Source organism: Lissotriton helveticus, chromosome 5_1 (genome assembly GCF_964261635.1).
Source record: "Lissotriton helveticus chromosome 5_1, aLisHel1.1, whole genome shotgun sequence".
In the NCBI taxonomy this organism is placed as follows: Eukaryota; Metazoa; Chordata; class Amphibia; order Caudata; family Salamandridae; genus Lissotriton; species Lissotriton helveticus.
The window spans coordinates 1,852,395,408-1,852,413,709 of NC_136065.1; the positions used below are offsets into that span (position 1 = coordinate 1,852,395,408).

At 47.0% G+C, this 18,302-nt stretch overlaps 1 protein-coding gene across 1 annotated transcript in view; it reads right to left on the reverse strand.

The window, feature by feature from the left end:
* The window catches only part of LOC144755905 (ras-related protein Rab-18-B-like), a 473,688-nt gene that overhangs the window by 372,831 nt on the left and 82,555 nt on the right, over positions 1-18,302 (reverse strand). Inside the window, exon 3 of the mRNA XM_078645291.1 lies at positions 14,878-14,939. Within this exon, the coding sequence (XP_078501417.1) occupies positions 14,878-14,939 (62 nt within the window). The remainder of the gene's footprint in view (positions 1-14,877; positions 14,940-18,302) is intronic.

Consider the following 18,302-nt stretch of genomic DNA (forward strand, 5'->3'; position numbering starts at 1 on the left):
CTTAGGATGGCGAGATCGTGAGTGGAGGCAACCTTGAGGTAGATTTGAGTGTCATCTGCATAGAGGTGATAGTGGATCCCGGATTTACTTAGGAGATTTCCCAGTGGTTCTAAATAGAGATTGAACAATGTGGGTGCAAGTATAGAGCCTTGAGGAACACCTTGACCTACTGCCAAAGGCGATGAAAGACTGTTCGCTATTTTGATCATTTGGGATCTATCAGAGAGGAAGGAAGCAAACCATTTAAGCACAGTGCCCTCAATGCCCATTCTCTGTTGCAGAGTGTTGAGGAGAGTCTTTTGATTGACAGTGTCCAAGGCTGCAGAAAGGTCAAGGAGAATTAGAAGACAGGACCCCCGAATCGAGTATCCTCAGCGCGTCATCAACCACTTGCAGTAGGGCTGTTTCAGTGCTGCAGTTTTGGATGAAGCCGGACTGACAATTGTCAAGAAGATCATTGTCCTTGATATGACGAGAGAGTTGTTTCGCTACACATCTTTCTGTGATCTTCGCAAGAAAGGGTAGGTTAGTGATGGGGCGGAAGTTGTTGAGGTCATTCGCATCAGCAGTGGGTTTTTTAAGCAGAGGGGTGACCTGCCCAGTTTTGAAGGAGACCAGAAGGGAGCCTTGACAGAGGGAGAGGTTAACCAGAGTCGTCCAATAGGAAAGAGAATGGGTATAGAAGTCAATGGCAATGGCACTGGGGATGGGGTCCAGAGAATGGTTGGAGGGCTTTGTTTCGAGGATGCAATTGAGAAGGGCATCTTCAGAGATGGGGTCAAAGTTCTGCCAAATGGCTAAAGATTTGCGCTCCTCTGGAGGGGTAGGATGAGCGACCTGATCCACAAGGGATTTCACTTTTTCGTCAAAGAATAAAGCGAAATCTGCTGCTTTCTTTGTAGAATCCTCCAACTTGGATGTTGGGGGAGAGCAGTTACTAGGCTTGATGAGATCGAATAGTTTTTTGGATCTATTTTTGGCTGAGTCAAGGAGGGTTGTGAAGTGCGACGCTTTCCCAAGGAAGATGTGCTTGTGGTACTTGGATCTTGCTGAACGAAGCGTGGCCAAATTATCGGTGGAGGGCGCTTGCCTCCATTGTTTCTCCAGGAATCTAAGCTGCTTCCTTTCTTCATAGAGGGCTTTGTTGAACCAAGGTGCTGAGGGAGTAGGCCTTATCTTTTTGCTTTGGAGAGGAGCAACGTTATTGATTTAGACTGCAAGGAATGTGAGGCACTGGGAGGTGATAGCCTCAACATCTAGGTTCGGGTCTCGCCTTGGAAGTGATAACAAAGCTGATTCACAGAGGGAACCGGCATCAATCTTTTTAGCATCACGGAACCAGGAGGTAGCCCTCTTAGGTTGGCCAAGAGTTATAGAGTGAGATAGGTGAAGAGAGAATGGGATGAGGAGGTGGTCAGACCAGTCTACATGAATAGGTGTAGTGATAGACAGCATGCCTGCTTTAGAAATAACAAGGTCCAGGATTGAGCCCTTAGAGTATGTTGATTCTGTGAGGTGTTGGATAAGATCGTTTGCAGAGAGGAAGGTGGCCAGCGAGTTCGCAGAAGAGTCTTGCGGTGAGCCCCAGTGGAGATTGAGGTCTGATTTTCACTTTGCGAGAATTGGTCGCTGATGAAGTCAGTGATTTCCTCCATAAACGAAGGGCCACTACAAGGCGGGCGGTAAATGACATGGAATCTGAGGGGTGAGTGGTGGTGCAATTGAAGCTCAAGAGAAAGGCATTCAAAAGTGTGGAAGGAGCTAATAGGAAAAGTCTTAAGTTGAAGGGAGGTTCTAAAGATGACTGCAACACCTCCCCCCAACGTTGTCAATTCTGTCATTCCTAAATATAGAATAGCCTGTTGGTAATAGGAGATCAAACATAGAGTGAGAGGTCTGTAGATGTACTTCATGGTAATTTGCGTGCCCTATTAGCGAATTCGCTATTTTAAAAACTTTCATGCATTGCATTTAAGGAATCTCAAATTGAGATTCCTTAAATGCAAATCATCGCAATTTAGCGATTTCTAAAATTGCGATTTTTGCATTTGGGATGATGCATCCCAAATGCAAAAATACCGCTCGCAAAGGGGCAGGTTCTGAGAATCTGCCCCTTTGCGAGCGGATTTTTGTTTGGTGAATCTGGCCCTATAACCTTGCCCTAAAGCATAGAAGAGAAAGTTTAAAGGCGGAAGCCTGGACAGCCACCCCCTGATGCTTCCATTAATAAAGACTCAAGTGCCTTTTGGAAAGTAGTTAACTTACCTTTCCTTAGAGATAAGGGCGTTGTCACTATAGAACTGGCAATCCCGGAACATAGATGGGTTGAGCACTTCTCAACTCTGTATGATGAACCACCTTTAGCCACACAGGAAAGGGAGGGTCATGTGGTGGGCAACGGCACTCTGTCTAGGGGTGTCGAAGGGGAATATGCCATAGTCTTAAGGAATCACCAGGCTGCACTCGTATTTGAGTTGAGTGAGGTAAACATGGCCATTGATGCAAGTCGGGGAGGAAAGGCTGCTGGCCCGGATGGTGTCCCAGTCGACATTTTTAAAGCCAATATCCCATTATGGGGCCCCCTTTACACACAAGTTTTTAATGCAACCATTTCTGGGGGTCTGATCGAAACTTGGTGTGAGTCCATCCTTGTGCCGATTTACAAAAAAGGTGATAGAAGTGAGCTGGCCTGTTATCGACCAATATCATTGTTGGATTCGACTGTGAAAATAGTGGGTCGGGTCATTTTAAACAGACTACTGGAGTGGGCAGAGGAATATTCAGTGATAAGTGACCTCCAGTTTGGTTTCCGCAAAAAGCTGGGCACAATCGAGCAGGGTCTTAATATAAATATTCTGCTGAGTAAATATATCTCAGCAAAAAAGGGAGCCCTGTATTTAGCTTTCATCGATCTATCATCAGCATTTGTTTGTGTAAGGCATAATAAATTGTGGACGATTTTAGAAGAACTAGGAGTCAATTTAGCCTTATTTGCTTATATAAGAGAGTTTTATTTAGGGGCAAGGGCACGGGTACGGTTTGGGATAGGCGAGGAGTAAAGTTAAACGAGGCGTGAGGCAAGGCTGTGTCCTTGCCCCGTTTCTTTTTACTTTGTAATTAAATAATCTTGAAAAGGTTTTGGTAAATGAATGTAAGGATTTCCCTGTGGCCGGTAAGCGTCCCATTCCAGCATGGTTATATGCGGACGATGCGGTCCTAATGGCCCATACCCCCTTGGGACTGCAAAGGGTGGTAAATAGTTTTGCAAATTTCATGACTGAAAGAGGTCTCACTATCAATTCATCAAAAACTTTTGTAATGAATTGTGGGCCAGGTTGTACAAAGCTGCAATCCATACTTCTTGATAAAAAACAGATAGAAAATACTAAGTTATTTTCATACCTTGGAATCTTGTTCGACCGTACAGGGACATGGGTGTAGGCTGTAAAAACCAGAAGATTGTTGTATATTAAGAACCTCTCTGCATTATCAAACTTTAGTAGGAGACTGGGTAGGCGTCCTACTGTAGAGTTACTAGACGTCTATAAGGCAAAATCTGTCACTGTTGCCACATATGGGGCAGGCATATGGGGCTATGCGGATGTAAGTTTGCTGCAGTCTGCTGAAAATATATTTTTAAGATTTTTGTTGATGGTTCCAAATAGTACCTCTTCTTTTATCTGCCACACGGAACTGGGACTTACATATCTGGAAGACAGTATAAAGATTCAACTGGTTCGGTTGTGGCACAGGATATGGACAACCGATTAAACAAGTTTTTTCTTGATGACTGTAGGGCCTTGGATGGGGTGAATCGTATTAAATGGTTACTGCATGTCAAAACATTCTTATTTAATATAGGTCTCCACGAATTCTACGATGACCCGTTGCCCATGACCACTATCAGTAGGAAAGATCTTAAAAGAAACTGCCTGAGATTTCTGAATGAACTGAGACTGTGCACTGAAATGAGTAAAACCACGGTACAAGCACATAAGGAGTAGTTTCTGTCCTGTAACTCCAGTTCTGTAGTAGGGGTATCTCTGTTATAGTCATAATCTAGTGAATAGTCCCGCCCATGTGCGCGGACCCCGGAGCAATCAAAAATAATCTCTTAAGCTGTCAAAACATGCAGACCTGCATAGACACTTAAGAGAGAATTTAAAGACAGATAATGCAGCCTATATCCACAGGCTACACTGTCCAATACTTCAACTGGAAATTCCACCAAAAAACCACAACAGCACAGCCTGTCCAGGGTTTTCCACAGAGAAAAACCTTGCTTTTAACAGCAAAACCCTCTGGAATGATAGAGAGGAAGGAGTGGACAGACAAGCCCCATAGGCTGCCATTATGTGGCTCAAAACAGGATACTGTGCCTTTAAGAGAACCTTCCAGAAGCCTCACAGTATCCCAGAATGCAGTGCAGGTCCCTTTCACCTTCAGTTCTTTTTGAAGGCGCAACACGCCAGATCTGTAGCATTCCTTACATGAATATCTCTCTCCACCGGGGAGGAGGGCGGGCGCTTATGACTATAACAGAGATACCCCTACTACAGAACTGGAGTTACAGGACAGAAACTACTCCTTCTGTAGTAGGGGATCTCTGTGTATAGTCATAATCTAGTGAATAGAATGGCAAGCCCATCCCCACACCAAAGCGGCGGTGGAGAAACGAGAAATAACACCACTATTGTGCGAACAAATTTCGCAGCGAAGCCTGCCCAACCTGAGCATCTGCCCTGGTATCAGTGTCCAGACAGTAATGCTTAGCCAAGGTATGGACCGTCTTCCAAGTGGCGGCCTTGCAGATTTCTGCAATCGGAACATTAAGCAGCAAAGCAGTCGTGGCAGCTTTGCCCCTGGTGGAATGAGCCTTAGGTTTACCTCCTAAGGTCGTATTAGTCTGTAGGTAACACAATAGTGTACAGGACACAATCCACCTAGAGATGGACTGTTTTGAGGTAGCAAGACCGGTCCAGACTGATCCATAATTGACAAACAATAGATCTGAACCACGAATATCTCTGGTTTTAGCCAGATAAAATTCCAACACCCTCCTAACATCCAGGGAATGTAGGGACCTTCCCGCTGGAGATGCCGGATTCTGAACGAACGTAGGCAAAGCTATTGTCCGGTTGACATGAAAACCAGAAATAACCTTAGGAAGACATTAAGGGTGAGTATGCGTAACAACCTCAGCAGTATGAAATACAGTATAAGGTCCTTGGCAACACAACGCCTGAATATCACTCCCCCTGCGGGCCGATGTGATGGCCACGAGGAACGCCGCCTTCCAGGACAGATGCTGCAACGAAGCCCTATGAATAGGTTCAAAAGGCTCCTACATCAATCTGGACAGCACCACATTCAATTCCCATGAAGGCGAAGGAAGCCAGACAGGAGGGAATGCTTTCTTCCAGCCTTCCAAAAAAATCTTTGATCACAGGGATCTGGAAGAAGGAAGTCTGAAGGGCATTTCCTGTAGGCAGTCAGCGCAGCAAAATGAACCGTAATGGATTAGACATAAGGCCCGACTGCGCCAGGCGTAGAAGATACAGAAGGAAGACATCTTCCTTACACGTCGACAGGTCATGGTCCTTGGACTTGCACCAGAAGCAAAAACTTCTTCCACTAGTAAGCAGAAGAAGTCCTAGTGGAAGGATGCTTAGCCTCCTTCAGTATATCCATACAAACTTCTGGTAGATGCAAATGGCCATATCACACTATCTCAAGAGCCATGCAGCCAAACTCAAAGACGAGAGGTTGGGGTGCAACGTCTGCCCCCTGACCTTTGCGAGAAGGTCCGGCCTGCAAGGCCTCCGTAGGAGAGGACGGAGAGACCGGTGAAGCAGGTCCGTGAACCACCACTGTCTGGGCCATTCCGGGGCAATCAGGATCATCCGCGCCCTGGACTGGGACAGCTTGATGAACACCGCCGGAATCAAGGGAAAGGGTGGAAAGGCGCACAGAAAGCTGTTCGACCAGTTAATCCAGAACGCATTCCGCAGCTTCCCCACAGGCAGTACCTGGGGGCGAAGTCTCGGCATTCGCCGAAGACTTCTCCTAGTACTTCGTCGTTTATGACCCATTCGTGGCTTTCCTGAATCAGTCTGCTCAGCACGTCTGCCTGAACATTCTGCACACCTGGCAGATGGGTAGCCGTTAGAGTCAGTCGCCAGATCGCCCGCGCCTCCTGCGACAGAGTGCGCGATCTCGAAACCCCCTGCTTGTTGAGGTAATACATTGTGGTCAAATTGTCCGTTGTACAAGCAGAGAGTTGGTCTGGAGGGACAGAAGGAACGCCTTCAATGCCAAGGGAACAGCTCTGAGTTCCCAGAAAATGATGTGATACGTGGACTCCCTCGGGGACCACGTTCCTTGTATCTGCAAGTCTCCGGAAAGCGCCCCCCCCCCCCAGCCGTGGAGAGACGCACCCGTCACGACAGTCTGTGCGGAAATGTCCTTGTGAAAGGGAACCCCTCTTAGGAGATTCTCAGCTGAACACCACCACTTCAGAGACTGAAGAGCACGCAGAGACAGTCGTATCTTGTCGCCCAAGGATCCTTTCCTCTAATCCCACTGATCCTCCAAGCACTCCTGCAAAGGTCTCATGAGCAGCCGTGCGTGTGGCGTGAGGAATATACAAGAGGCCACCGACCCCAGTAGAGAAGACACCGTCTCCACTGCCGCAGATGGGGCGGTCACAAGAGCCTGAGCCTTCCCAAGGGGAGATAATCGACTCTCCTCCGAAGAAGACACGCTTGCTGACAGCGTATTGACGGAGGCTCCCAAGTACTGTATGCACTGGACCGGAATGGGGACAGACTTGGACATGTTGATGTGCAACCCCAGCTCGCTCCAGAGAACGCACGTCCTCTTGAAGTGCGCCTGAGCTTCCGAGAAGGAGGAGGCCCTGACCAACCAATCGTCCAGGCACGGTTAGAGAAGCCACCTCGTTTTTCCACAGGCGTGCAGCTACCACTGCCATGCACTTCGAGAATAGTCTGGGCGCAGACCTCAGCCCAACTGGCAGTACTGAGTACTGATAATGATGGGCGCCGACTTGGAATCGCAGGAACTTCCTGTGTGCAATGAGCACATGGGAGTATGCATCCCGTAGATCTATGGCACCAAGCCAATCTCCCTGTTGCAGCTGAGTATAAACCTGATGCAACGACAGCATGCGAAACTCCTCTACTGCGAATCCACTTGTTTGCTTGTCGCAAATCCAGAATGGGCCTGAACTCGTACCTGTCCTTCTCGTGAACCAGAAGAACCGGGAGTACAGACCTCTCCCCCTTTGGGACAGAGGTACGCCCTCTACCGCCCTTGTCCTAAACAGGACAACGGCCTCTGCTTAGAGCTCGCACCGCTGAAACCGCGAGCCGACCGGAGGAAGTGCTGGAGGAGGGCCGATGAACCGAAGACTGACTCAGACCCAGCCGGCCTTTGTTCGCCGAGGAGCCACAAGCCCTCCCGCATATGCGCACAACATACTTGTAAAGCATTAAATGGCGGCCCGGGACCACCGGCAAAACCTGGGAGGAAAACGCCGCTAGAAAGGGCAGAAGGCCTCAGGCCGTTCTCCGCGCCCCAAACCTACAGCCGTCCAAAAGTCTCCGATTCAGACTTCATGCGGGCCACTCACTACTCTGATGGCAACCCAAGGGCTGCCCAAAGAACGGGAGAGTAGAAGCACACTGCTGAGCCGCAGGCTGCAGAGACGTCAGGCGAAGAAAAGTATGGCAACGTAGGACAAACCCACAATACCTGGGGGTCGGCAGGAGAGAAAAACTTCGCTCCGACACCGATGCCTAGAACCGAAACTATCAGGCCATTAGACCACCTCTTGTAAGGCTTCCCTCCTGTCTCTCGGCAGAGGAACCACAAATCGGTTAAGAAAACCCCCCCCACAGAGGGATCTCACAACAACGGTCCAACAACAGCGGGCCACAGCGCGAGGTCCACATGCCGCCACCCCTGCGACCAAGTCAGGAGCACGGTCGGAGCCAGAACCTCCTGCCAAGCGGTAGTGGACGAAAGGTAAGTCCCGCCAACCAGTAAAGAGTCGGAGAGGGACTCCCCGTACTCATGGCAGACGCATCCCTGGCATCAAGGCACGGAGGTTCGCAGACTGAGGGGCAAAAGGCCCCTGGGGTGGTGGACGGAAGAGGGAACCGAGAGGATTCTGAAACATCCCCGGTGGTCTCACCAGTAGTGGATGAGCAGGAGGCGACCTAGCAGACGTGCAGGCATGCAAGCACTCAAAACTAAGCAAAAGGACAAACGTCCACCGCGTACACGTGGTGAGTAACCACCAACTCCCCATCAGAAGGGTTCCTCGACGCTGATCAACTGCTCTGCGTCGTGAGTGGAAGGTGCCGGGAACACAAAGTCCCCTCTACGACGGGAGGCTCACCAAGGAGCGAGGCCTGGAACCAGACCCAGGCGTCAAGAGCCGGCAGTATTCTGCGGCTGTAACCCATGACGCCGACCTCACTACGACGTCACCATCACTAAGATAGTGACTGTCTCTACGACAACCAACACTCAGACGTCAAAATGTCACTAGGTGTCAAACACGGAGACGCCGAGCCATCCCTAACGGTGACGGCCGGACCCAACGGAAGAGGGCAGAGCCCAAGAGACCAATGCCCCAAAAGGAGCATCACTGCTCCATGACGTCGAGCCTCACCGCTCCATGACGTCTAGCCTCACTGTCCCATGACATCGAGCATCCCTGCCCCATGACGTCGAGCATCCCTGCTCCATGACGTCGAGCATCACCGCTCCATGACGTCGAGCATCACCGTTCCATGACGTCGAGCAACACTGCTCCATAACGTCGAGGCGCCCCATGACGTCGGGGAACCCCATGACGTCAAGATACTCCATGACATAGAGACACCCCATGACGTCGACGTCGAGACACTCCATGACGTCGACCTCGAGACACTCCATGACGTCGACCTCGAGACACTCCATGACGTCGACGTCGAGACATCCCATGACGTCGAGACACTCCATGACGTCGACGTCAAGACACTCCATGACGTCGACGTCAAGACACTCCATGACGTCGAGACACTCCATGACGTCGACGTCGAGACACTCCATGACGTCGACGTCGAGACACTCCATGACGTCGACGTCGAGGCACCTCATGACGTCGAGGCACTCCATGACGTCGAAGCACTCCATGACGTCGAGGCACCTCATGACGTCGAAGCACCTCATGACGTCGAAGCACTCCATGACGTCGACGTCGAAGCACTCCATGACGTCGAGGCACCTCATGACGTCGAAGCACACCATGACGTCGACGTCGAAGCACTCCATGACGTCGACGTCGAAGCACTCCATGACGTCGACGTCGAAGCACTCCATGACGTCGACGTCGAGGCACTACATGACGTCGACGTCGAGGCACTACATGACGTCCAGGCACTCCACGACGGCCCCAACGCCGACTGGAACCGCGTCATAGCTCAGACGTGCCCTTACTGGGGATAACCCCAGAGATTACAGCATGGGACTCGGTAGAGGACCTACCCTCACCTCACCCAGAGGCTGAAGATGCCTTCAAACTCCTCTGTTTGAAACCTGGAAGCCGAAGCCCCCTAGAAAAGAAGGTACAGAGAAGACAGGTGTCCAAAGACACAGGCAAGCACAGAGTACAAACCCTGTGAGCTTCAGCTTCGGCCTTCAGCTCAGCTGCAGACAAAGCACATGTCAGACTACAAATAGTCTAAAGACAAGAAGACTGCAGAAATTCTGCCAAAAAACCACAGCAGAATGCAGATAAAGGCCAAAGACGTCGAGTGAAGCTACAAAAATCCAAAAATAGCACAAAAATAGCATAGAAAAAGCTCAGAAAAGAAGAGCTAATGCTCCAGGGTCCTGCTAGCAGGAGCCGGAAAAAAGAACTGAAGGTGAAAGGGACCTGCACTGCATTCTGGGATACTGTGAGGCTTCTGGAAGGTTCTCTTAAAGGCACAGTATCCTGTTTTGAGCCACATAATGGCAGCCTATGGGGCTTGTCTGTCCACTCCTTCCTCTCTATCATTCCAGAGGGTTTTGCTATTAAAAGCAAGGTTTTTCTCTGTGGAAAACCCTGGACAGGCTGTGCTGTTGTGGTTTTTTGGTGGAATTTCCAGTTGAAGTATTGGACAGTGTAGCCTGTGGATATAGGCTGCATTATCGGTCTTTAAATTCTCTCTTAAGTGTCTATGCAGGTCTGCATGTTTTGACAGTTTAAGAGATTATTTTTGATTGCTCCGGGGTCCGCGCACATGGGCGGGACTATTCACTAGATTATGACTATACACAGAGATCCCCTACTACAGAACCTAGCATTAACTACTTTTAGCTTACAGCCATACTTACGTCTTATAACGAGTGATTATGACAGATTCTTATTGATTCGCTTTAGATTGAGTACCCTGCATAGATTACTCAGTTTTCCTACAACAAATGATTGGGCAAAACAGCTGTGTAAATGTCCTTGTGATGATACCTCTGACCAATCCACCATACATGTTTTGTTTTTCTGCAAATTTTATTCTGTACAGAGGAAGACATGGCTTGTCCCGATTCTAAAATCATTAAGTATAAGGCAGTGCCAGCCAGCTTATGTCCGTTTACAACAACTAGAGTCTGTGTTCGTTGTAGCCTCTGTAACAGCTTTTTTTTTTAAATGCCTGTAGATGCAGGAAAATTATCATGGTGTGACAAAGTGATAAATGAATGTTCATCTTTGTTTATGGTATCACCGCCTTGTTGTGTGTAATTTTATTGTTTTAATATTTTTAATCAACTGTTTTTACCATGTGCATTTATGGTTATATACATTTTGTAACCGAATAAAGTATTGAATTTGAATTTGACTCCTATACCTGTACGTTGTTTTCCTCATTGCCTTAAGCAGGACCATTGGAATTATGCATCCAAGGAGAGGCAAATTATGCGACAGGGTTGAGTAAATTATGCAGCAAGAAAATGCAAATTATGTAGCCTAATTCGCCACATTTTGTAAAAATATTACTCACATTTTTCGTCATTTTTTAGCATGTTAACACTGTCTGTCATCATTAGTGCCACTTTAACGCCCAAATATGTTATGTTATGTTATAACATTTTTATAAAGCGCAACAGCTGCCCCAGCAAAGAGGAGTCCCGGCGCTGACCGCAGTGATAAACAAATGGGGTGAGGCAGCAGTGTGTTTTAACTGCCTTCTGGAAAGCTAGGTAGTTGTTCAAGCTACGGATCTGTACAGGAAGCGAGTTCCAGAGTTTTGCTGCCATAGTACGGAACAAGCGTCCCTCAGCGCGTACCCTCCTTACCCGGGGGACCACTACCAGGTTTTGCCCCAAGGAACGGAGTTGGCGTGTAGGTACATATGGCAGCAACAGGTTGGGCAAGATTCCCGGAGTGGCATATTTCAAAATCTCAAAAGCAATAAGAAACAAAAAGGTGACCATTCGCCCTTTGCAAAGAGCCTTCCACTGCACAGAAACATGTGCTGCTGCGTTTTAGTAACTTTGGAATCATTTGAGCTAAAATCTGCAGAATATGTGGCAGAGGATGGATTATGTGGCAAATGTAGCAAATCTATAATCATGCGAAAATCGCAACGGCCAGACAACTGAGTAAATCCCATGGCCCTGGTCTCAAGTAACATTTCCTGTACGTTGGCTTACACACTTGCACAAGCCATAGTGTGTGTATAATATGTGTGTGATATAACGCACTCCAACACCCTAATCTGCCCTACATACTTGGAATGAGTAGCAGTGAAAAAGATTTTACCTACACATGAGATTGGGTCTATGTAGAGCGGAGGGGCCCCATTGGAGGGTGGTACGGACTGAATGCTTGGAGAAGAAGGTCTTCGGGGGGAGGGACATGACAAAGTTCCTCACACCATCTGGCACCATCACTAAAGCCAGCCCTATCAGGGCCGTAGCTATCATTCCTGCACCCTGTGCAGTGCTCCAGGCCCTGAGGTAAAAGCACTTCAGCAGCTGATTGTGGGACGCTTGGTAAGAAGGCATAGTCTTTGAACGAAGGGATTTAATTTTATTGTAATCTGTGCTTCTGTGAAGTTTTTATTTTAACATTTCCAGTTAATGGAGTACGAATAGCACAGGGAGAAGTGCCTAAATAACATGACTGGTGTGCTCTAGTCCTAAGATCTTCTATTGCCACACTGTAACCTTACAGACAAATGTTCCTGGCTGGAACCTTGGATGGATTTTTCCCTCATTCTTAGAAAAATAGCCTTTTCTTAACAATGGTTTCCTGCCTGTATGTATATGCAGTTTCAGTAGCGCAACTCTGGCCAAAAGGTAGAGAAGCAATGTACAAGGTCCAAGACACAATTTGAGTCTGGACACCTTTTGAAAGTGCGGGTGCTTTAACCATGTCCGCCCAAGGGTAGTGCTGGGCTCCCTGGGTGGGGGCAGCACTTCTGCTCCCCATCCCCTTGATGCACCACCTCTGTGTACTGTTACTGCAGGCATGCAGCAAGCTTTCTTCCCCAGGTAAGGTTCTAGTTGTGTTTTTCTTTTCCTGCTATTCGCTTTAGTGCTGTCCTTCGCCTAACCCATCGTGAATACACAGGAAACGTAAGGACTTGCCCATACCTCTTGATGGAGTCCGGGAACCTCCGTTTTTATTTTAAAAAATAGCTTTATTTTAGCTTTCTCTCTCTTAAAACACCCTCCAAAGCAAGCTAACAAGATCAGTGGAGAAGTTGTATTCCCTGGATCTTTTGATAAATCTCCCTCTTTTTGGACCGTTTGATGGCATGTATGTATGTATATGCATAGTGAAAAGGCACTCGAAAAATAAGAAAGCAGCCGTCCTTTTTCATTTTGTACTCACCTTAAGGATTATAAATACTCATTTCGGAGTGCAGTTTGCGTGAAACTGAACAAAAATGTTTGCGTTCCCAGTTTCTGCAGCTGAACACAGACCATATCTTAAGCGTACAGTCTCCATCACTCTAGAGTCACATTTACCGTCCAGCCTCTGGTGCGAGTCAGGTACCTATGAGTACTGTTCCAGAACATACTCGCACTCCACCGAGAAGGACACCATACACGGGATTTCGATCACTGACTGACCTCTTTGTGCAGCTCATCCCTTTTACTAGCCGATGCCCGAGCACCTAGCCTGAGAGTCATGGGCATCTGTGGTTGCCACACACGGTCTTACATCAGCCCTGAAGGGAGACCCTTGTGACATTACACACTTGGGCTGGCTAAGGCAGCCTCTCTCATGCAGTATCCAGAAATGCATAGCATGGCCTGGTCACCCCCAAGCTCCTCCCGGCCCCTTGAAGACACCCTAGGTAAGTTATGAATGGGTTTAAAATGGGCTGGGATAGGCCAGTAAAGTCGCCGCCTCTCCCAGAGAATCAGGTTTTAAGATTCTGCAAAGGCCCAGAAAAATAACATGGGTCTAAAACCAACTGGCAGTGGGCTGAATTCTTTGTGTGCCCAGGAATTTTCATGCAACAATAAAAAGGTAAAGGTAACTGGTGAATAATGGGGTGCTGGAGCAAATCAGAGTTTTCTCTAGTGACGGTTTGCAAAAGAACGTGAACCACGCATATTGGCAAAACTGTAGGATTAGCTGCGAGTCTCTGCTTTTTACTAGGTTAGTGCCATTCCGTTTCTGGTACTTTGATGCAGTTTTACGATCTTCAGGGAGTTTCTTGTTGCTCAAATGCGTGTAATTATTTATATGTTTTCCTCGTCTTCATTGCTTGATTTTGCTCGGATAAAGTGTCATTCACAGTCGTTGAAATGCCACTCGTAATTACACTGAAATTATGAAAATGTCACACATAGCAATCTGAAACCTTGGCAGCTATGAACGATCTCTGACCACGACAGGACTGAATATAATACTTTCCCGATTTTAAATGTAGATACTCTTCAGGGAATGTTTATCCTAACAATTTGTAGGCCTCGAGCCAGAAGAAACAGTGATTTTTAAAACTGAACAATGACATAATGGCTAATAAAATCGGATTCTCTTTTCTCTGTCATAAATGAAATGTAATATAAATATGAAGCATTATGGGAAACTGTATTACGGCGATATAATGCCAATTTGAGAACTTATTGAATTTATTAACCACAAGATCGAGTTGTTTGTAAATGTCAGTAGAACGGTCAGATAGAGTAGGACCGAAACTAGGATGTATTTTTATTACAATATTTTTGGAGTTCTGTGGAAATCTGCCTCTTCCCAAAGGTTGCAGTGATTTTTGCAGGTTATTAATGTAATTTGCGGATGACCGTCACACGCACCCTTATTTAGCCTTAAAAATGTTGTGCGTAAGATTGTAAGATTAACTTAACAGGAAAACAGCAAGCCCCTGATTTTGAGCCGGCCACAGCAGAGGGTGTAGGGTGGAGGACTTTAGGGACAGGTCGGTGGGAGGTTAGAGGACCCCACTACAGCACATTTTTAATGGAATGTGTTCCTGCAACTGGAATTACCGGGTGTGGGAATACCTGGCTTGGATTTACCAGGTGCGAAAACACACCCGGAAAAACCCACATGCATGCAGGTCCATTGTATCAAAAGGTAATTTATTACATTTATAAATTAAAGGGACATTTGTAATATATTGCACAAGAAGCTTTACACAGCTCGGCTCTAAAATTTCAATGGACAGGATAGGCACTGGCTAAAAGGTAGAGAAAATGTAGTCACATTGAAAGGAATGGTGAATGCTGCAGTGTAATGTTAGACGTCTCTATTTCTTACAAAACCGTAACATGAACTTACAAGAAATTACTGATAATTTAGTGTGCAGCTACAGAAATCACTTTCATATTACGAGTTTGAGGACTTACCCATATTGCAAGTTTCACTTGATTACCATCGACGATCAATCGTTTTACTTTGAAATCAACACCTGATTCATGAAAATATGAAAACATATTGGTAAATTCCTTACAGCGTAAACACTCTACAAATAAACAAAAACATTGTTTTTAGATCTTTTTTATATAAATGGCACGGCGCACAAGGTTGTTAAGCCAGCAAAGATCCAAGCTTGGCTCAGCTCGTTCCTCTGTAGGCAGGGCCAGAGCTGAGCTTGGATTTTTTCTGTCAGGAGTAAGCAGATTGGTCCCGAATAGTCGAGAACAGCTTTTCAAATGCAACACAGAAGCAAAGCATGCATGTTTGCTTCAGGCACATCGTGAAACTTTCAAGCTCTCCTGGCTTATTTCAAGGACTAAAGTAAATCATGTATCTAAAATGTTTCTGTGTTGAGGACACCCACATAGAGTTAAGATCATAACATGCCATGGAGAGAAGCAAAATGTTTGCAAAACGATTACATAATGTCAGGGCTGTTCATATCATAGTGGGCCAGAAGGACCAAGAGGAGGAGGTCAGTAAATATGACATTCTATACAAATTAAGGGCCCTATTAGGATGGCGGACAGACCTGCGTCCGTCCGCCACCCCAGAGGTGGAGGGACCGTCCGCAGGGGCAGCGGCGGTCTCTCCGTGCGAATTAGGATGTGACCGCCACCCTGGCGGTCACATCCTGCATTTTTAACATTGCGGCGGGACGGTCTCCCCGTCCGCAGATGACCCCCCTGCCATCCTAATCTGGCGGGGGTCTTTTATCTCACCGCAGCGGTGAATCCACATCCTCCGGGCCGGCGGTGGCTTCCGCCGGCCCGGAGGAAGCAGATTCACCACAATCGTAATCGGGCCCTACGTGTGAGCGTGGACATGGTGCATGCTTTCGAAGTTGCCTTCAATGCTATAGATCTCTGCACCTCGTTATGAACACAAATGTATTGAAGCAGAGACAGACAGCAAGACATAAATAGCCATTGCTCCTCAAGCGATACAGTTATTTGACCAGACCAGAATACGATGCCGGGTAGATTGCAATGGAGTTTAAGGCAACCGTTGAATCCAGGCAGCCTACTTTCCTAAATTAAATGTGCATAAATATTAAGGTTTCAACCTTCGTGGCAGGTTGCACCATACAGTTCCAAAACAAATACCTATATAGTAAGACTAACTGGCAACCAGACATAGGCAGATCAAAAAGTGAGTCCAATTGTTGATTAATAAAAAAAAGTGACATGACAACATATTTATTGAAAAATTAATTCATGCACTTTGATCAGGTTCATAAGTTGAGAACATAACTCAGGTTTCCTGCTTCAAAAACTTGAAGGGGCGACTAGTAAATGATATCACAACAGGTTAGAAAACACCCAAAAAGTATATTCAAACAAGGGAACATTCTGGAATACCATTTGTTTGTGATTGCTAGAGATGCAGTACTGCTTATAGAGAACTGTTTTCTCTACAGTAGATGGCCTCCTTAAGAATTAGACCATTGTTTACATTATGCTTCACTAAAATGAGCAAGACCTTATCATAGCACAGTCAATAATAAACTTTATTTGGTGCAAATGATGAAATGAAGACTTATGATTCAGCTGGTACATATCAAGTCTATAAATGAACTTGAACACTTCTCCAGAAACCATCTACCCCTGCGCCGGCCAGGAAATTCAAGTGGGTGGGCCCGGGTAGCCTGTAATCAATTGTAGTAAACTTCTCCACAGGAGCACAACGCACAACAATCACATTGCTGGTTATTTGTATTTCAGAAGTGTGGCGGAACCAGAGCCTTTCGGCTCAAACAATGAGCACGGATCACGGGGGACCATTTTGCGTGTTCCAACAATGAAGTAAGAAAAGACTAAAAGCATCTCACATCCTAATATTTCCATGCAACAAAAAAACTGGCTTAATTCAATCATTTTTATGTATCAGTATTGCATGGGGTTGAATGTGATGTCAGGGGACTGATTACACAATTCATTTCGATTTGATGCATTACACGGTTTTAAATAATCAAATTATGAACTGATTGACATTAGATGGGCGGTTATAAATTTCAAGTTCATTTTCAATGCAATACTGATTCATATACTGGAATGATTTCTGTGTTACAACAAAAAACTAGAATCTGAGTTGCTTTTAGGCTGTCTTCACTGTTCACTGAGGTCATTGTATTTATGTTCGAGAATCCACAGTGGTCACGGCTCACTGTTTGAGCTTCAATGCGTCGGGTACGCCTCACATCCGCAATAAAATTCTCCAGTACCGTGATTGGTGTGCTTAGATGATTCTTTTGCTGCAGTAGAGCAGCCTGCATACATACAGCCTATTAATGACTGTTCATAGAATTAGGCTGAGGGGTTTTGGATAATGGTACACTCAAGGAACTAGATTAAAAATAAATATATAGGAGGAGCTTCGCGCGCATCCGAGATGGCCGCGTGAGCACAGGGCTCCCGAGACCCTCGCCGCCTCCTGCATCTATCCTGAATAATATCCTGATTCCGAAGATCGGTTATTGAAGGCGCAGCCCAGCTGATGTACTAGCTGCTTTCAGGAATTGATTTGGACTTCGGGTTCCTGAGCTACGCCATCCTGCACTTTTGTGGCCTACCCCGTGGAGCTACCTGGGCCTTGAGTCGCGACTGTACCTGGGCAGTAATTCAACAACACCGGCTAAAGGGGTCCAGATCTCGACCCGAATTAACTTTCGGTTTCGTTTTTGCTGCCTGGCGTTCCTCCTTATCGAGACAGACACTGGGCGCAGCTGCCTCCCGTGCTCATTACTTGGGCCTGGGGCCGGCGAGTGCTTGGCTGTGGAATTATATTGGCTTTTATCTGTCTTTGGTGATCCCGTGGGTGAACTCTGAGGAGCCATTTTGACCAGATCTCAAGCGCCCCTCCGGGGCACCCAGCCCGCCATGACAGGCAAACCTGAGGGTGACAAACGGAAAGTAAAGACCACCTTCAGAGGAGGTGCGACACAAACGAATGTTATGGACCGTTACACTCATCCTAAAGGATCCCCCGGTGGCACACTGAAGGTCCGGGAAGAGGCGTCTGATGACCCTACTGTGTCGGCGGATCTAACGTTACAAGACGTCATGGGCGCCATTGCTGGCATCAAGACATCTATTGGCCAGCAATACGAGGGCCTGGCCCTGAAGCTAGACACATTGGCCATCGACGTTAATCTTATCAGAACGGATTTGGCGAAGACAAATGAGAAGGTCAAATCTCTTGATTTGAAGACCTCCAGCCTCACGACGGACATGTCTGACTTGCAAACGGAAGTACGCAACTTGAGATCCGCCAACGACTTCTTTGCTCGTCGTCTGGAGGATTTTGAGGGCCGTGCAAGGCGAAATAACGTGCGTATTATTGGGGTCCCGGAGAA